Below are 21,451 nucleotides of genomic sequence, written 5' to 3' on the forward strand. Positions count from 1 at the left end.
GGACACTAAGAAAGCTTTGTTGTAGAGCGTTTAACACAAAATCCAGGGGAGGGGCCAGCTGAGTATAAGACTGTATCATCTGCATATAAATGGATGACAGAGCTTCCTACTGCCTGAGCTATATTGTAGATCATAAATGGAGAAGAGCGTGGGGCCTAGGATCGAGCCTTGGGGTACTCCCTTGGTGACAGGCAGTGGCTGAGATAGCAGATGTTCTGACTTTATACATGGCACTCTTTGAGAGAGGTAGTTAGCAAACCAGGCCAAAGACCCCTCAGAGACACCAATACTCCTTAGCTGGCCGACAAGGATGGAATGGTCTACCGTATCAAAAGCTTTGGCCAAGTCAATAGAAATTGCACATAGAAGCAGCACAACATTGCTTAGAATCAAGGGCAATGGTGACATCATTTAAGACCTTTAAGTTTGCAGTGACACATCCATAACCTGAGCGGAAACCAGATTGCATACCAGAGAGAATACTATAGACATCAAGAAAGCCAGTCAGTTTTTCCAACACTTTTGATAAACAGGGCAAAATAGAAGGATCAGTTAGGATCAGCTTGATCTCCCCCTTTAAATAAAGGACGCACCATGGATGCCTTCCAAGCAATGGGAACCTCCCCAAAGAGGAAAGACGGGTTAAAAAGGTTAGAGACAGGCTTGGCTATTTGAGAAGGTCACATAAACCCCCACCGTGCAACCCATGTGACCCCAAACTGTTCACACCCCTCTTGTTGGCAGATATTTTTTGTTGTTGCCGTTTTAAAGCTCATTTCCTCAAATTCTACGCATTCTTCCATGTCTTATGTGTGTTTATATGCTACCAGGGTTCGAAGCATGGCCGAGTAAAAAAAGACAACAATAATATATTTATATATATATACAGTACCAGTCAAACGTTTGGACACACATACTCATTCCAGAGCGTGCAAAGCTGTCATCAAGGCAAAGGGTGGCTACTTTGAAGACTCTAAAATATAAAATATTTTTTGATTTGTTTAACACTTTTTTGGTTACTACATGGTTCCATATGTGTTATTTCATAGTTTTGATGTCTTCACTATTATTCTACAATGTAGAAAATAGTAAAAATAAAGAAAAACCCTTGAATGAGTAGGTGTGTCCAAACCTTTGACTGGTACTGTATATATATATATACTTTTTTTCCGGGACCTGCAATCCGTATTGAACCCGTTCTGGGTCCTGATCCGGTCCGCCAGTTGAGTATGGGGGGCCTAGGCTAACCCATTCTAAATGGCACTAGTAGTTCACAAAGTAGGGTTGTCACTAGTTAACAGTGCCAGAGTGTGTGTGAATGTGTATGTGTATGTGTATGTATGCGTATATGTGTGTGTGCGTGGGCCAGTGTGCACAGACTGTGAGGAGACTATGGCATGTCGCTACAGCTGTAACCAATGGAACATGCGTGTGTTGTGTGTCTAGCGGTGGCGGTCGGTGCCGTTTAAGATGAGGGAGGATGATAATTTTTTTAATGAACATGGCCTTATTTCTATTACAGCATATCGGATGACTGTCATTCATATTCCATTCACCCAGCTCAATGGAACATCGATAGGTTTAGGCTACTACATGATGCTCGAATTTTCTACAACCTAGCCTATGAATGAAAGTTTACAATGTAGGTGCACAGGCCGAAATAATTCTGAGTAATCAAGGTGACAGACAGTGACACAATCAATATCGCCTTTCACACTCTTGCATGCATCTAGCTGATTTAGGGTGTAATCATTAATCCAACAGTTGCAAACGAGAGTTTCTATTGGACAAATTCAGGTACGTTTATCCCCGTTTCGTTCCATTTGCTTCCATTTAACGCAAACACAGTTCACTTTCATAGCAGCCACATACAAACAGCTTGTTGTATATATAATTTCTTCTCGCATCTATCTACTGTCATAATTGTTCAAGGAAGTGACGGACCAAGGCGCAGCGTGGTAAGCGTAAATCTTTATTAATTAACGTACTTAACACACACGAACAAACAACAAACCAAACGATACGTGAAGTCCTAGGTTATACACCAAAACAAACCTTACGGAACAAGATCCCACAATAAACAGTGCCAAACAGGCTGCCTAAGTATGTCCCCAATCAGAGACAACAAGCAACAGCTGCCTCTGATTGGGAACCACCCTGGCCAACATAGAAATACATGAACTAGAACAAAACATAGAAAATAACACATTGAAAATCCACACCCTGGCTCAACATATAAGAGTCCCCAGAGCCAGGGCGTGACAGTACCCCCCCCCCCAAAGGCGGACTGCGACCGCGCCAACCAAACACAAGAGGGTAGGGGCCGGGTGGGCATTCCGCCTCAGAGGCGGATCCGGCTCCGGGTGTGACCACCACTCTCTCTCTACCCCCCCGTAGCACCCCTGGTCTGGTCTGGCCCCGCTGGCCGGAGCTGGACTGGACATCGGTGGAGTGGATTGCTCTGGCCACTGGCTTGGTTCGGGGAGCAGGAACAGGCCGGACCGGGCTGGCGACGCGCACCACTGGCTTGGTGCGGGGAGCAGGAACAGGCCGGGCTGGATTGGGAACACGCACCATGGGCTTGGTGCGGGGAGCAGGAACAGACCGGGCTGGACTGGGAACACGCACCATTGGCTTGGTGCGGGGAGCAGGAACAGGCCGGGCTGGACTGGGAACACGCACCATTGCCTTGGTGCGGGGAGCAGGAACAGGCCGGGCTGGACTGGGAACACGCACCATAAGCCTGGTGCGGGGAGCAGGAACGGGCCGGGCCGGACTGGGAACACGCACCACTGGCTTAGTGCGAGGAGCAGGAACGGGTCGGGCCGTACTGGGAACACGCACCACTAACTTAGTGCGGGGAGCAGGAACGGGCCGGACTGTACTGGGAACACACACCACTGGCCTTGTGCGGGAAGCAGGAATGGGTCGAGTCGTACTGGGAACACGCACCACTGCCTTAGTGCGGGGATCAGGAACGGGCTGGACCGGACTGGTGACACACACCACTTGCTTGGTGCGAGGAGCGGGATTGGGTTTCCTCATAAACCTCCGCTCCCTCTGCTGCCTACTCAGTTCCTCTCGCCGTGCCTCTACACTCTCCTTCTCCCTTAACGCCTCCTGTAGCTCCTCCCTCTGACCAATTAACTCCTGCTCCCTCTGGACCAATAGCCCCCGTAACCTGGTGGCCTCCTCTCCTAGTCTGCAGATACGCCCTGTCGCTGCCTCCTGCTGCCCCGTCGTCCACGCCGTGTGCCCCCCCAAAAAAATGTCTTGGGGTTGCCTCTCGGGTGTCCGTCGTCGGCACGGTTGGCGCCGTTTCTCCTCTCCTGCCTGGGCATTTTCATACATCGCCCTCCGGTAACGGACGGCCTCCTCCTCCGTGATTTTCCCCCAACCGAGGAGGACATCTACTAACGTAACCTCTGGCATTTGCTCCTGGACACGCTGCTTGGTCCTCTTTTGGTGGGATCTTCTGTCTTTATCGTCGTTAGATGAAGCGGACCAAGGCGCAGCGTGGTAAGCGTACATCTTTATTAACTAATGTACTTAACACACACGAACAAACAACAAACCAAACGATACGTGAAGTCCTAGGTTATACACCAAAACAAACCTTACGGAACAAGATCCCACAATAAACAGTGCCAAACAGGCTGCCTAAGTATGGTCCCCAATCAGAGACAACAAGCAACAGCTGCCTCTGATTGGGAACCACCCTGGCCAACATAGAAATACATGAACTAGAACAAAACATAGAAAATAACACATAGAAAATCCACACCCTGGCTTAACATATAAGAGTCCCCAGAGCCAGGTCGTGACATCTACGCGCTTTCCTTCTCATATCTAGCTGGTAGAGCACGGCGCTTGTAACGCCAAGGTAGTGGGTTCGATCCCCGGGACCACCCATACACAAAAATGTATGCACGCATGACTGTAAGTCGCTTTGGATAAAAGCGTCTGCTAAATGGCATATTATTATTATTTTATTTTATTTTTCCCTTCACTTGTGGACTTCGGTGCCCAACACATCAGCTGTCTGTGACCAGGTGAAAAAAACTTTCCAAGCCAAACTTTCATATCATGTCCGCTAACCGCTACATTTGACATTTTAGTCATTTAGCAGACGCTCTTATCCAGAGCGACTTACAGTTAGTGAGTGCATACATTTTCATACTGGCCCCCTGTGGGAAACGAACCCACAACCGTGGCGTTGCAAGTGCCATGCTCTACCAACTGAGCTACAGGGGACCTACACACAGCCTACATCGTTGTCATGTCATAATCAACATAGCTACTAGAACTAACACATTAGTAAACCTGCTACAGTCATGCAGTACAGTGTACAGTCAGCAAGCAGTTTAGTAGCTACACCGGTGGGCCCCAGTGGCAATAAATTAATAAAACCAAAAGCTTACCTTGACTTGGAAGATTTCCAGTGTTGGATAGGCATAGCCAGCTAGATAACATAGCTAACAAACCCTCTCTGTTTGAGCCGGGTGTTTGAGTAGGTTAATCTAGCTAACTGCATTTGATGCTAGCTAAGTAAGTGAAAGTGAAAAAATATATACTATGAAATATAGCTAGCTCTCTCTCGCTCTGGCTTCATAATTTTGGAAGAAATGTATTTGTTCAAAATTTTTCAACAATTGTCTTTCTCTCGCTTTCAGTCAACTACCCACCACATTGTATGCACTGCAGTGCTAGCTAGCTGTAGCTTACACTTGTAGTACTAGATTAATTCTCTGATCCTTTGATTGGGTGGACAATATGTCAGTCCATTTATTTATATATATATATATATTTTTTTTGTTAATCCTTATTTTACCAGGTAAGTTGACTGAGCACACATTCTCATTTACAGCAACGACCTGGGGAATAGTTACAGGGAAGAGGAGGGCGGATAAATAAGCCAATCTGAAGCTGGGGATGATTAGGTGGCCATGATGGTATGAGGACCAGATTTGGAATTTAGCCAGGACACCGGGGTTAACACCGCTACTCTTACGATAAGTGCCATGGGATCTTTAGTGACCACGGAGAGTCAGGACACCCGTTTAACATCCCATCCGAAAGACAGTACCCTACACAGGGAAATGTCCCCAATCACTGCCCTGAGGCATTGGGATATTTATTATTTTTTGACCAGAGGAAAAAGTGCCTCCTACTGGCCGTTCAACACAACTTCAAGCAGCATCTGGTCTCCCATCCAGGGACTGAGCAGGACCAACCCTGCTTAGCTTCAGAGGCAAGCCAGCAGTGGGATGCGGGGTGGTATGCTGCAAGAGCTCTGATAGGTTGGAGGACGTCTTCCGGAGGTTGTCCTAATTATTGTGTAAGTGTATGGAAGGGAGTGAGAACCATGAGCCTCCTAGGTTTTGTATTGAAGTCAATGTACCCAGAAAAGGACAGAAACTAGCTGTCCTCCGGCTACACCATGGTGCTACCCTACAGAGTGCTTCTAGGGCTTCTGTAGACCTTCATTGCAAAACAGTGTGTTTTAATCAATTATTTGGTGACGTGAATATATTATAGTTGTATCTAAAAAGGATAACTTTTTTTATGTTTCACTATTTTTATTTTTATCAAATACACTGAGGAGGATGGTCCTCCCCTTCCTCCTCTGAGGAGCCTCCACTGGTGTCTAGGTGCAATAGAACAGTCTAAGTTCCATTCCTGAACATCCGAAGGCCCCTGTTGAGTCACTGACACATCACTCCACATATAAACACTGACATTTAGAGTAGTGAACCCATAGGATTAACACTTTACCTTAGAAAGCCTAGCTCTGAGTCTGAGCCATCATCAGAGTAGGAATGCTGATCTAGGATTTCATATCATGAAGAGATACTACAAATGTACTGTGCAGTTGTTGCTCAAAAATGGACCGATGCTAGCAAAAACTTGAGCTACTCTCCCAGACGACTAAGCTGGTTGCAATGACTTCATTATTGCAACCAGTTTTCCTGCTGCGCTAGTGAAATGACAAATCAGCCTTCCCACCGTTAACATTGTTTGTCAGAGGGAACGACAAATAGCGAAGCCTGCATCTGTTTGTCTGTGTGTGTGTATATGTGTGTACGCTCGTGGATGTGTGTGTATACATCTGTGTATGTGTCTGTGTGTGTGTGTGTGTGCATGTTTGTGCGTGCATTCATGGAAGTGTGTGTATACGTGTCTCTGTGTGTGTGTATGTGTGTGTGTATGTGTGTGTGTGTGTGTGTGTGTGTGTGTGTGTGTGTGTGTGTGTGTGTGTGTGTGTGTGTGTGTGTGTGTGTGTTGTGGTCCCTTGCTACTGATGTTCTACGAGTGATTTATGTCCAGAATGTGCTGCTCACAGTGATCAAAGATCAGGTCAATCTAAACTAATGGCAGATAATGCCGCGGCGCACAAAAGACGCTGTCTAAGATTACTGTTTATGTTTATATCCATGATACCTATTACCTTCAGATGAAAATCCAATGAAATCACTGTTGGCTACCTGTTAGCTCCCTGTTAGCTCCCTGTTGGCTCCCAGTTGGTCATGCATTACACAGAAAGGCAAACCTCCATCTTGGGAACAAACTTCTCCGTATCCAATCTATTTATGTCTCTATTGATCTTGTTCAGGTGAATTGTATTTGTGTTTTGCCATTTGAGAAGAGAACCTGAAGCTTTACAGTCTTCACTTGGGCCTAACCCAGGAGCTAGAATAGGCTTACTACCGCTCATACTACTGGCACATTTCAGATAACCTCATCTTCAGATATTTCTACCCCCAAAGTCCATGTGACGGAGATATGCTATCTAGTTTGTGACAGAAAATGCTTGCATATTTTAATATAGTGATTAGAGCACATTCTGACAATTGTAGCCAGCGATCAATTATCCTCCACATTGTTTACTAAGCCTGATGGTTTCAAGTCCAATGTCTTAATCATATCATATTAAGTGACTGATATTCATTACATTATAACTATACTTAGGAGGTATCGGGTTAATAGGACACACATGGGCACACGTGTGCACGCACACACACACACACACACACACACACACACACACACACACACACACACACACACACACACACACACACACACACACACACACACAAAGGCTATAACACAAAGGCTATAAATACACGCAATGCGTTCTATTGCCATGGATATAGACATGTATAACAGTTAGAGCCAGAGACAACAGATAGCAGTACCAAGTGAGTGTTTAGAAGGGCTGTCGAAGAGTCAATCCCCTTTGAGCAAATCCACACCAAAAAACAGCCAGGCTTTTTGGATCCGGCTTTAGAGAACAAATGCACTCCTTTTAAATGGATATCTCTGGGTTTGAGAGAGCAGTATTGTGAACTCAGAGTTAGAGGACTGACAGGACTGGGTCACACGGACGGATAGAAATGTGGATCAGTGCTAGAGGAGTAATCCTCACACCAATCCTTCCCATCTGAGCAAAACTCTACTGAGCAACCGGAGTTATATCTGTATTGTGTCTGGCATACATAATCAACTCTTTTCTTTCAAACAATCAGCTTTAAAACACATTAATAAACTAATGGTGGTGAAGCTTAAAATAGTCCCCAAGAGTAACAGTGAGATAAATATTTGTTAAATAACATTTGTTGTTGTTACCTGTAGGTCTAAGCCCTTAGATCACAAAATCTAGCTAACATTTGAAATTGTTTTAAGATGGTTATACGATGCATCATTTAGCCATTTGATTTAGAATTTTAGGACCCTTGGAGCTATAAAAAAAAAATATCTAAAAAAATACAGACTTTAGTTGAAGACAGACAGATTTAGTTGAAGACAGACAGATCACATGCACCTGATGTAAAGACAAGTCCTTACGCCATTAAAAAGCTTTTTAAAACTGTACGTCGCAGCAAATCGCCGGCTTGTTTCTTAGTTACAAGTGAGCACCACTTTGCTGTTTCTGACCCTGCTCAACTTACAGTGAATCCTAGTAAAGTAGGACACATCTAATTCATCCGCTCTGAAGTATTTTTTTATAGCAACCTCTGAGGGGCTATACTGATGAAAGAATGAAATGGGATAAAGAATACAAAAATATTTATACAGCAGAAGCCAATGCCATCTAATCGTGGCCTAATATCAAGATTAAATGGCAAAGAAATACCAAAGCGATGATGGATGTGTCGAACTTTTTCAACATCTTCGTTTGCTTTAAAAACACATGAAATTGAAGTCTGCTATGAAGCAAAGAAGGCTGCTACAGTATTTTCAGTGAAGTCCATCTTTTGTTTTAAAAAAAAACGTTCATAGACTGTCATGAATTCACACCACATCGATCTTATTTCACACCAAAGGTGTCGAAGTTTAAGTTTATACTGTATGTGTCCTTACCGAACTTAGGTGGCACGGAGATGGCAGCAAAATCTGTCTTTTATGAAAGACCTCCAGCATACAGTGTATTCGGAAAGTATTCAGACCCTTTTACTTTTTCTACATTTTGTTATGTTACAGCCTTATTCTGAAATGTATTAAAGTGTTTTTTCCACTCATCAATCTACACACAATAACCCATAAAGATAAAGCAAAAATTGGTTTTTAGAAATGTTATCAAATGTATATAAAAAAAAAAACGTTTATATCACATTTACATACCCTACCGGTAAAAAGTTTTAGAACACCTACTCATTCAAGGGTTTTTCTTTATTTTTACTATTTTCTACATTGTAGAATAACTGTGTGTACTTACCGAACTCTCGTGGCACGGAGATGGCGTACACACAGCTGTGTCCTGAGGTGTAGTTGCGGGGGAAGTTAGGAGACAGCACCGTGCCGTCTGAGCCTGTGGAACGACTCCCACACGGTGCTGGGGAACACAAACAGACACACAGAGCACCGCTCAACATCTACTGTATCCTCTGAAGGAGCATCTAGCTCACATTTAGTCAATACATTGACCAGGCGACGTCTGTCCAGAAACAACCAGGATGGAACACACAAACAGCTTAGCGGTCTAGTCTTACGGTTATCTTCCGTGTGCTTACATGTGTGCTGTAAGTCATATTGATTGTTTTACAGTGGCTACTACAACCTTTGGTCAATCCTTTTTTCCCCTTATTTTTCCCCACAAATAGTTTTATTGGATTTTTCTTCCAGTTCAGTATACATCCTAACAGATTTCTTTACGTTAGTACACTGCTATGACCATATGTAATGGCTTTTCTCTAGCTTCAACAGGTAGGTATGTACCTTGACAGCTGGGCAGCACCCTGTTCCAGCCGGGCCTGCCGTCATCCCCCATGATGCAGGTGAGCGTGGAGTAGCCCTGGAGAACGTAGCCCGACTCGCAGTAAAACGTCACGGTGGAACCCAGCTTGTAGTCGCTGCCCAGCCTGGTCCCATTCATCACACTGCCTGGATCAAAGCACGACTCACGCAGCTTGGCTAAAGAGGGGAAAGATATATATATATAGACACATACAGTATATACTGTATATCACAAATAACCTTTAACAATAGTGTGAACAGGAGATGCAAACAGGTAACACAGGCAGTGAGGGAGTTTCATGTTGAAAGATGTAGAGGAGAGTTTAACTCATTATTCAAATGCTAAAACATTGGATCCACCCCTACTTACAGAATACTGTGGACAGAAAGCATTTGGATTCTCATTAAACATTCTGCGCGTACAAAAAAATGAAAGGAAACAATGCACATTTCTGACTTTGGTATAGGAACCACATTATACAGCTAAGCAGAAACCTCCCTCTAAAAGAAAACCTAAATCTAGTAGGAATCTATGAGAAACTTCCTTCCCGCTGTCCTACTACCTTTGTATTCTAGGTGGAAACCGGTGTAGCTGACAGAGCCGTCGCTGCGGAAGGCCAGGTGCATGGTGTTGGAGCTGCTCTCGATCCTCTCCGGAAGCTTGCTGTCCTGAAAGCTACCAATCAGAGGGCTGTTGCTGTCCGGGCCATCATAGATATACAGGAAGTCATAGTTGGGCTCAATGCTGAAACTAGAGGGAGGGATAGAGAGAGAGAGAGAGAGAGAGAGAGAGAGAGAGAGAGAGAGAGAGAGAGAGAGAGAGAGAGAGAGAGAGAGAGAGAGAGAGAGAGAGAGAGAGAGAGAGAGAGAGAGAGAGAGAGAGAGAGAGAGAGAGAGAGAGAGAGAGAGAGAGAGAGAGAGAGAGAGAGAGAGAGAGAGAGAGAGAGAGAGAGAGAAAGAGAGAGAAAGAAAGAGACAAATTAGATGAAAGACTCCATTCAATTCCCCCACCATACCATATCTAGAGGAGCGTGTTAGAAAAATGATCTCTCTCTCTTTCTGCTGAGCTTGTTTGGGTTTCAATACATCTGTATACAGTAATAGGCAGAGATGACACACTAGAAACGACTGTCTGCTTTCATGGCCTCGTGTGGGCGGTCGAGGTGGGAGGTTAGCAACAACACTCAAAAGGCCCCACTATTCACACGTTGACACACAGTGGCAGATGCCTCAGATGCCTGTGTCTACCCAATGCCACAGACGCTAATGAATAGATTTCTCAGATCATCCGTAACCTCTCCTCTCTATGGGTCTCAGCTGGGGAGCCAGACAACATGATGATATCCCCCTTTTTTTCAGTTAGCGGTTGCTAGCGCTCCATTAATTTCCCTTATCTCTGCTGTGGGAAAACGCTAACGCTAAGGACGCTAGCATCTATAAATACCCGGGGAGTGTAATTGCTTTGGTATAGTCAAAGATGAGGCACTTATCCTGTTGAGCTGCAACCTCATCACAAAAGGTCGTCTACCAACAGCTTCTCTCCCATGCTCCGCATTTCCGAGAATGAGTGTGTGCGTGTGCGTGTGGGTGTGTTTGTGGGTGTGTATGTGTGTGTGTGTGTGTGTGTGTGTGTGTGTGTGTGTGTGTGTGTGTGTGTGTGTGTGCAGTTTCTGTATCAGGGAAGTTCATTTACATAAGAGAGATTTGGAGGTGTTTTTTCTTTTTTAATATTTCTGAAAGAGTATGCTAAGTGATATTGCCACACTTCAATGAGCCTGTATCTAAAGCTAAGGGCTCATTGTAAGATAATAGAAATCCAAACATGGAGACAAAAACTCCAGCTCTATACCATATTAATAAAGTAATTAAATGTTGATAACCAGATCTGTTCAGATCATTTTTTAGCTTAGCCTCTGGAGCTGTCACTCAACCAATTATCTTGGTAGCTAATGAATATGCGGCAAAGATAATACCCAATTTGGTGACAATGACAATGAAATCTAAATTTGCCACCTTGCCAATGCAATGGGTCACTTTTTACTATATAATATTACTCTGCTGCAGTTACAAAGGGTGTCCCCAAGGGCTCGGTGCTGGGTCACTTTTTTACAATATATTATTATTAATTTTCTCTATTTTCATTGGGAACATATTTCATGTGGTTGTCTTTTTGGGGGGAGAATAGTGTTAGTAATGGTCGTCTGTGAGACGGAACGGAACAAAAGGCTTTTCATTAGAGAACCCTGCTTGAGGGCCTGTACCACTGTCAATAGCCACTTTTCCACTGTACTGTGTTATTTACTCCATTGTTTTGGGGGATAGGACCATTCAAATGAGAAGAGAGCAAAGCTCACATTACATACCAGATGAAACTGTCTAACTGGTGGAACCAAAATGGCTGCCTGATACTGGTCGCTTGAAAACTGCTGCGCCATCATCACTGCAGTGGCTTGCTTTCAGCTCGAATATAAAACATGACTCTTCTAATACCAAGGCTAATGAATACAACAATATACTATACATTATCAGACAGTATCATTTTGATTGTGACAAACAGGTTGGAAACAGCTACTTTGTCTACTACAGCGTGATGTTAAGTAAAAGGATGTCCCTGGTCGTGAGGCATACATATTCATTATGGAGAGGCCTGGAAAAATTAGGAGAGGGAGAGGGAGAGGGAGAGGGAGAGGGAGAGGGAGAGGGAGAGGGAGAGGGAGAGGGAGAGGGAGAGGGAGAGGGAGAGGGAGACGGAGACGGAGATGGAGAGGGAGAGGGAGAGGGAGACGGAGATGGAGAGGGAGAGAGAGACTGATACTGAGAGAGAGAGTGAGAGAGACTGAGGGAGAGAGGGAGAGAGAACAAGAGAATGAGAGAGTGCTGTGTGTGGATAAAGCATCATTCCATGTTCTGGAGCTCAATATTCTGCTTCATTATCTCAATGTCACCGCTGCAGTAGAGAGAGGGAAAGAGAGATAGGGAGGGAGGGAGAGAGGGAGAGAGAGAGAGAGAGAGGGAGAGAGAGAGAGAGAGAGAGAGAGAGAGAGAGAGAGAGAGAGAGAGAGAGAGAGAGAGAGAGAGAGAGAGAGAGAGAGAGAGAGAGAGAGGGAGAAAGCAGCCAACGTACAGTAGCCTTGGAATTCACACCCTGAGCACCAGCAGAGATGGTACCGTTAATTCACCTCCCCCCCTCCCTTTCTTTCTTTCGTTCACAATTTCTCTCTCCCTTTCTTTCTTTCTTTCATTCACAATCTCTCTCTCTCTCTCTCTCTCTCCCTTTATTTATTTTGTTCACAATCTCTCTCTCTCTCTCTCTCTCTCTCACACACACACACACACACACACACACACACACACACACACACACACACACACACACACACACACACACACACACACACACACACACACACACACACAGCTTCCTGATTAGGATTCCACAGCCTCATGTCTGGCACAGGGCGGGCTGCCAACGGACAGGTACGTACATCACCCTTTGATGCAGCCAGGAGCAGGAGGAGCTAGCTGATGGTAGGGGAAAGGCAGGGGGAGGCCTCATCTCACAGCTTTAAGTTAGAGGTTTAACTTAGAGGGTGGCAGCAGCGGTAATGTCTGTCAGCTATACACCACACTGTGTAGCCTATCGGCAGTCAAACTTTACCCCGTTTTGACCTTTAGCCCCTGTCTGTCATGGACGGCCCCTGCGTCTGCTCAAGCCTCGCCGCCACCAAAGGTTGAATGAAAAATGGACGCAATTAACGGTACTATTTAGGTGTGAAGCACATTAAGTTCTTCCCTTTTTCTTCTATTAATTGGCTGCATCAGTCAACGAGGGCCAGGATGTCTTGATAAAGCACCTTAAAAGTGGGGAGCTGAGAAAGGTCAACTTGGGTTCATTACTGACAAAGCAAGGAAATCCAGCTAGGGAAGCTAATTACCCGCTGAAGACATGAATTGCATCTTAATATAACAGTGATAGCAGTTAGCAGAGACCGTTGTATATTCACCTCACACCCCTCAATGTGATTGTGACAAAATTCCCATTCATGTCCACCTTGCGTGCATGTGTGCATTCAGTGGAACTGATAGGGAGAGTAGGCCTTAATCACTTTGGAGAAAACTAGCACCTATTAGCACCTAATAGGCTGCCATGTTACCTGATGAAGGCCAGCGATAGGACGTAGTCCGAGTTGACAGCTATTAGCCAATCACAATCCTTGCTGTGGGGGTAAGGATGGGGGAAGTTGGGAGACAGGATGAAGCCGTTGGATCCAGTCAAGTTTCCTCCACAAGGGGCTGAAAGAGAAGAAGTGAGCATATTAAATATATACTAACTCTGACACTCTTTCCATGAACTGTCTCTGTTATACTGTAGTCAGAAAACTGCATGCTATTCTGTGGACATTTAATGGTCTCCTGGACTCCTGGAATCAGCAGGGAATATGCAGGAAATTTGGAAATTTCCAACCAGGATTTCTGGAAAACCTGGGGATTTTGCAACCATAACGGTAACTGATGCATTGAGTTTTGAGATATCAAATTCTCCACACAGACGTTATAAGCCACAAAAATCCTTGAGGTTTTGTCAAGGTACTTCTTATAAGTATGCCGTCTCTGAAAAGTGAGATGGATCTTCAGCTCTGTGTCCAATAATTTTATATTCATTAATGGCTTGCCTTGTTCAAAATTGTTGGAGAGCAATGACAGTCAGTCATCTCATTGGCTTTAGAGCTCAAGTGCTGCTTGGCGCTAGGTTCTGGCAACACTCAGGGATACAATATGTTAATTAGCAGGCTAGGAGCCTGGGCTGGGTTGACAGATCTAAGTCTCTCTGCAACACCAATGGGCTGCTATGTGATAGTTGTCCCAAAGCTCTTTTCTTGTTACAGCTCCTTTAGATGGGACTCAACTACTGAGAGGAAGTTAGGTTAGAGAGGGGAAAACTTCTGGATCTACCTATAAGCACTCACCTCAACAGAAGGCCATAATGACAGCCAAGAGTTTTTCCCTGCTCAGCTCACATATAGTGGTCAGTGGAATATCCAGGCTCCACCTGTTACTACCACCTCAATACAAATCCAAGGCTCCACCTGTTACTACCACCTCAATACAAATCCCAGGCTCCACCTGTTACTACCACCTCAATACAAACCCCAGGCTCCACCTGTTACTACCACCTCAATACAAACCCCAGGCTCCACCTGCTACTACTCACCTCAATACAAACCCAAGGCTCCACCTGTTACTACCACCTCAATACAAACCCCAGGCTCCACCTGTTACTACCACCTCAATACAAACCCCAGGCTCCACCTGCTACTACTCACCTCAATACAAACCCCAGGCTCCACCTGTTACTACCACCTCAATACAAAGCTATAACTAGAGCCAAGGGTCCTTTCCTGGTCAGGTGATGTGCTCAGGAAAAACTCCTAATCCTATCTGTAATTAAAGCACTCACCTATGCAGACAGGAGGGCTGGGTTGCCAGTAGTAACGGTTCTCCACCTGGATACAGGTAATCTTCATCTCTCCCTGGAGCTCATACCCGGGATCACAGAGAATGGTGACAGTGTCACCTGGCTCTCGCCCGTCCCCGTTACGACTGCCGTTCATGGGTACACCTGGGTCTCTGCAGGCTGTGGCCACCGAACCTGCCGGTCACAACGCAGGGAGGGAATCAAGTGAGTCTATGCAGACAGGTGTTATGTTAACAGTAGGTTGATAGTGTGTCATATATAACAGCTAAACAGTTTGTATGTCTGTTTTTAAGTGTCGAGTTAAATAAAGTCCCCAGATAATACAATGAGTGACGTTTTCCATCACAGAGTCAAACACATACAATACCACATTTTTAGCGGGTAACCCAAACATGTACAATCTAACTCATGGACTGAAACTGACACAGTAAAACTGACACAGAGAAGAACATCACTTTTGAAGCTATAAACTTCAAAGAGTTTTGCAAACAGTAGCCTAAAAAAAACACTCACACAATAACCCACTGTACACTCTTTCGTGTTAGACTTTATGAATCTAAAACTGAGAGTTAATTGCTTTTGAAGATACAAACTTCAAAGACTTTTCACAAACAGACTACTCACTTGAGAATTCGATAGCGAAGCCAGACTTGCTGATGTAGAAGTCAGTCTCAAACTGGATAGTGACCAGGTTGAGGGTGCTGTGGATCCCCTCAGGGAGCAGAGAGCCAGACACCTCCCTCAGGGACATCTCATTCTCAGGAGGGCCGTCCCACACCTTGAGGATGTCATGGGATGCCTCTGTGTCGAAGGCCAGGAACTGCAGGCTGAGAAATTAGGAGGAGGAAAAATGTCATGTAGGCTACAGCAGGGTTGCAAACTTCCTGTAACTTTCCATAAAATCCTAGGTTTTCCAGAGATCCCAGTTGGAAAATTCCTGGAGTCAGGAGGGAATAAGCAGTAAATCTGGAATCCTCCATCCAGGATTTCTGGAAAACCTACCAATTTTTGGAAAGTACTGCAACCCTAGGCTGCAGTAAATTACTTGCAATAAATCATAGAATAACAGAGTAATAACAGAGATGTTACAATTGCAATACTCATGGAAAGAACTTGAGAAATTTGCCAAAACACAGTGCGTGGAGATAATTTGTGGATGACCTTTGCTCCTCATGGACAAAAAGGGTTTAAATCAAGTCAAATCACTGAATGTGTTACACCAACACAACTGTTTCCTCATACAAACACAGTTTGTTCTGCATTGATAGCAATACCGTATGTTCTAAATCTGAGGGTTTGTGTATACTTCTTCCATGGTTTTATGATATTCCTTTTTAAGAAAATGCAAGCACTCAGCTGAAAGCCCAACTTCCTTTTTTTGTTCATGGAAAAGTGCTGTTGTGATGCAAAACTGAGGTGTCTATCTAGGCATAATGATGTCGTAGAGACATCAAGCTACGAGCAACGAGCTATAAGTCAGAAAACCTGGCAGGTAATTGGTGCACGTGGTCATAACACTCCTTTCACATCATCATTCAGCAGACAGTGCCGATCAAGACACCAGTGGAAGAAAATAAAGAAAGTCATGAATAAAAATATGATTTCAAACGAGGTGTGCCACTGGGAGTTGGAACAGAACAAATTGTTTGCCTCCAAGGTTACACCATTCCGGCTCCATGGAACACTAATAATTGAGTCTATGATTGAGCATTTGAGTCTCATTAGTCTGTCCAGACCTGTGGTCGTAGATGTGCAGGACAAGCAGAAAACAAAGAGGGACCTGGCATCTGTAGACTAGACAGGAGAGAGGACAGAGGGACATCGACCGCCTCTCCTGTACCCCTGTACTCCTGTATCCGTGCTGGAATGGCCGCTCAGATCGTCACTATTATAGTCGCGCCGGTCACTATAGTAGGGATCGATTAAAGTTCAATGTTAAATTCACCATCATATCTAAGCCAATATGACACCAATGTCGATTAAACTTGGCAAATCAACTTGATTGGAGGTACAAACACAATCCCCGCCTCTCGTCATGAGCCGTCCATTAGTTTTAGAAAAAAATGAAAGATTTTGCCCAGACCTAGCTCAATATCTAGGCGTCAGATAAGAACGAGACACTAGTGTCCATAAAGTGGCCATTAGACTTGCCACCTTTTGGAATGAATACGTTTGTAGGGTCAACAGTTTTGATTACATTTATAATTTATTGCTCTCAAGTGCTCATTTCGGCCCATTAAGAACCAACAATGTGCTAACTTTTTGCAGCATTTCTGACGATGGGAACATCATTTTTAGCTGAAGCTCAGAGTTCTAACACAGGGTCAGTTGCTCCGCAACAACACAGCTGCTTGCACCATAATGCTAGTCATAAGAAGTCTATGTGAACAAACCTAGGCTACTGTAGATAATTAGCTATATGGTGGTTTTCAAGCTGAGGTTAATCAATAAATGCAAACAGATATTTTGATTAGCTAGGTAGGTATCCCGCTCTGTCTGACGGCGAAGTCGGCGCAAAACAAAAGTGAGGTAATTAAGCACGTGTAGTAATGAGTAGGATTCTGTGTTTTCACATGCAACAGTGATTGCTTTTGATAAAAACACGATCTGCCTTTCCTCCTCGCTTTCGCCCGATGACTTGACGGGCCATAACCCGGTGTACCCCGGGATAGATTAATCGAACCCCCTCTCTGCTTGCTTAAGTTGTGCGACCTGCTGTGCGCAGTCAAAAGAAAATGACATGCTTGCTAACTTGGTTAGCTACATGATTAAATGAGTCTGTTTTCAACAAATCAACTGTTTTAGACTATTGTATTTGAACCAAGCAAGATAAATAAACATTCAATCAGTACTGAGTGAATGAACAAAATCATTTTGGAACAAACGCTTCCAGACTGTCCATTTAAATGGTCTGTCATAGTCAATGTTTTAAGAAAAGGATTCATAGGGTAGTGGTTAGAGTTACTGCCTGTGGATCTGAAGATTGTGGGTTGGCCCCCCGGAGGATACATTTTGACCATTATTTAGTTGATAGTTTTGACAGCCTCCTCCCAACACACACACACACACATTTTTATGTATTAAAAGAGCCTTTGGGTTCGTGGAGAGGCAGGCAAGTGGCAGTGAGTGTGGTGGTGTGTACTACTGTGTGCAACTTGCTAGAACGGAGGAGAGACCAGCACTCAGACTCTCAAGGAAGAGGACATTGCCCTCATCTGTGAGATGCACGCCATCCCTACAGTACTGCCCAGGGACACAGTGCTTTATGGCAGAGTGGCGGATTGTGAGGATGCGCCTGCCACGGAGAAATAAAAAAATCAGCTGGGTGACAGAGCACTGGGCCATCTTTATGCGCTTGTTGATGTCCTCCTACCATTGGAACATCCAACTCCGCGCTATGTCAGAGTAGAACATCGTTGTCCCGGGAAATATTCGGATGACTACCTCCAAATCAGTTTGCATCTGACACACAAGGGCTGTCCCCTTTGTGTGTCCCAATTAGTTTCTACCAAGGTGGATGACTATGATGTCAGGGGGAGCAGCAGCACAGGCCATCTGCTGGCGCAGAACATGAAGCAGTTTGCCCCACTTCATTCCTCGCTCTCCGAGCCATGTAATGTGACAGTAGTCAAGGGAGAGGTTGCGATGCTTCCCGACTTTCCTGGCACACTTCTCCAACCAGTGGATCCACGAATGTCCAACAAGCCACACAGTCTTCATGCCGACGTCCATGTTGATGAATGAGTAAATGCCTGGAAGCCCGCGACAAAAAGGGAGCGAACTGTAGTAGTAGTATACACTGAGTGTTCAAAACATTAGGAACACCTTCCTAATATTGAGTTGCACCCACTTTTGCCCTCAGAACAGCCTCAATTTGTTGGGGCATGGACACTACAAGGTGTCGAAAGTGTTCCACAGGGATGCTGGCCCATGTTGACTCCAATTCTTTCCACAGTTGTGTCAAGTTGGCTGGATGTCCTTTGGGTTGTGGACCATTCTTGATACACAGGGGAAACTGTTTAGCAGCGTTGCAGTTCTTGACACACTCAAAACGGTGCGCCTGGTACCTACTACCATACTCCGTTCAAAGGCACTTAAATCTTCTGTCTTGTCCATTCACCCTCTGAATGGCACACATACACAATCCATGTCTCAATTGTCTCAAGGCTTAAAAATCCTTCTTGAACCTGTCTCCTCCCCTTCATCTGATTGAAGTGGATTTAACAAGTGACATCAATAAGAGATCATAGCTTTCACCTGGATTCACCTGGATTCACCTGGTCAGTCTATGTCATGGAAAGTGTGTTTCTAATGTTTTGTACAATCAATGTAGCTGTGGAATGAATAGAACTGCATTCCAATTGAAAAATATCATACACAGATTCCTTTCTTGCTCCCATTTCAGGGAAGCTTTAAAATGTACAATTTAGACTTTTGCAAGGACAATAAACAATTCTATTTATGTTTCTCGTTTTTCTAGCCAACATTCCCATTGACGCACCAAGTCCAATCTGTTCTACTTGTTGTATTTCTGTGTGCTTGAACATAAGGCTTTGTCTCTGCTCTGAGAGGATCTCCTGTCAGACTTTCACTCTCTCTCTTTTTATCTCTGAGATAGGCTAATTTACTTTTACTGCTGTGTTATGTTGAATTATAATCACCTCCCTGTGTATATTTGAAGTGAGAAGTAGGCATTGGTCTAAAGCCGAAAAGAAAGGAAATTCACATGAGCACCACAATGCCTACTTCACCCATGCTTTTTCAGCACACAGCTTTGACCTACTACAGTAGCTATGTTGGTCTATTGTACTTCAAACAATGTGTAGGCAGGTTGCTTAGGATTCAAACCTTCTCAAACAGCCGAATTCATACTCTTCAGAGGGATAATGGACTTTACACTGTCCTGCTATTCAAATAATGTGTCTCTATCATTAGGCTGTATGTATTTTTAGATCACAGGAGGCTGCTGAGGTGAGAATGGCACATAATAATGGCCGGAACATAGCAAATGGAATGGCATCAAACACCTGGAAACCATGTGTTTGACGTATTTGATACCATTCCATTTACTCCGCTCCACTCATTACCACGAGCCTGTTCTCCCCAATTAAGGTGCCACCAACCTCCTGTGTTTTAGATATAGGCCTATTGTAGGCCTAAATGTGTGTCACCATCTTTACTGCAAAAATAAATACAAATAGAAACATAACTTTCAGCTACACATTAATTTGACAGAGGTAATGAACAAGAATGGGTCAGCACAGCAATTGATAAAACAGGACCATGTTTGCAAAACAAGTGGTTTTGACATTATGCCAATATTACACAGTTGATCTAATAGTTACAGAAATCAGGAATGCAGACAGATTCTATAGACCTCTCCGTCTATATGAGTGACTGTGTCCAACACACCACCACCTGCTGTTATGTTGCACACCTACTGACCAAAAAAGAATGTGATTATGAAATATATATTTTTCTCAGTGACATATATTGCTAAAATAAAGATTTAAATAAATTACAATTTAAACGGCAAAGAACAACCGGCAGGTACCACATAAAATTACTACAAGACAAAACAGCTCACTCAATCAAGCCTGATGGTCTTATAAGTATAAAAGCAAAGCTTGAAAAAGTAGTGGAATGGGATAATGTCTTAGTGTGGGGTGGGAAGAATGCAATACGTTACCTTTTATGGAGTACAAATCATATTATTGTGGGAGCACCTTCTCTAAGAGTATGAATTAGGCTGTTTGAGGTTTGAATCCTAAGCAACCTGCCTACACATTGTTTAAAGTACAATATACCAACATAGCTACTGTAGTAGGTCAAAGCTGTGTGCTGGAAAACCTTGGTAGAGCATGGGTGACATTGTGGTGATCATGTACATTTCATTTATTTTTCGGCTTTAGATCAATGCTTACTTCTCACTTAAAACATAGTTTTTTGTTTCTAATAGTGTAAAACAGGGTACTGGTGCACTGGAGAATGTCTGCCTTCTTACCTGGATGCTCGCTCTATCAAAGCCATGAAAGTGGATTCACATTTACATCAAAGTAATTTAGCAGACACCTTTATCCTGAGCAACTATCAGTGTGTGTGTGCGTGTGTGTGTGCGTGTGTGTGTGTGTGTGTGTGTGTGTGTGTATGAGACAGAGAGCTGTAGCCTTGTATTTTTGTTAGACAGATATTACAAGAGTTGGCCTTGGCTTGGCTGCTGAAATGCACAGAGATGAGACATGATAGGAGAATACTTGAAAAGGAGGATACTTGATAAATACTAATTGATCAGTACCTAACGATGTTGCCAGAGTCCACCTCGATAATCCAGGTACAACGGAGGTTGTTGTCGTAAGGGAACGGGTATCCAGGGGACAGGATGCGTCCAGACGACTCGCCTGTGAACTTTCCTCCACATTCAGCTATAAGGAGAAAAAATTGAAATAAGAATCAAAACAATATATACATGTATCTGTTGCTATGGAGATACATTGAAGGAGATATTGTAAAAGGGCATCACAGCTGAGTTTTGCAGAGACACATTCAAAACGCGCATGTATGCACACTTACTCACACATACAAGAACATGCACACATGCACGTACACAAACACACATGTACACACACGTACACAGCTGAGGGGAAATAATTAGTGGGTGGCTGGCAAAGAACAAGTCCTACTGCGCCTCTTGAGAATGTGAAGCTGAGCCGTCTGAATCATCGCAATAAATCAATAACC

General features: G+C 44.1%; 1 protein-coding gene across 1 annotated transcript in view; it reads right to left on the reverse strand.

Annotated features, from left to right (window-relative positions):
- The window catches only part of LOC121571845 (CUB and sushi domain-containing protein 3-like), a 558,910-nt gene that overhangs the window by 170,330 nt on the left and 367,129 nt on the right, over positions 1 to 21,451 (reverse strand). Inside the window, exons 25-31 of the mRNA XM_041883584.2 lie at positions 21,009 to 21,135; positions 15,338 to 15,540; positions 14,696 to 14,887; positions 13,392 to 13,530; positions 9,801 to 9,988; positions 9,220 to 9,414; positions 8,720 to 8,836 (exon numbers count right to left, since the gene is read on the reverse strand). Coding sequence (XP_041739518.2) covers positions 8,720 to 8,836; positions 9,220 to 9,414; positions 9,801 to 9,988; positions 13,392 to 13,530; positions 14,696 to 14,887; positions 15,338 to 15,540; positions 21,009 to 21,135 — 1,161 coding nt within the window. The remainder of the gene's footprint in view (positions 1 to 8,719; positions 8,837 to 9,219; positions 9,415 to 9,800; positions 9,989 to 13,391; positions 13,531 to 14,695; positions 14,888 to 15,337; positions 15,541 to 21,008; positions 21,136 to 21,451) is intronic.

This window comes from Coregonus clupeaformis, chromosome 8 (genome assembly GCF_020615455.1).
Source record: "Coregonus clupeaformis isolate EN_2021a chromosome 8, ASM2061545v1, whole genome shotgun sequence".
NCBI classification, from domain to species: domain Eukaryota; kingdom Metazoa; phylum Chordata; class Actinopteri; order Salmoniformes; family Salmonidae; genus Coregonus; species Coregonus clupeaformis.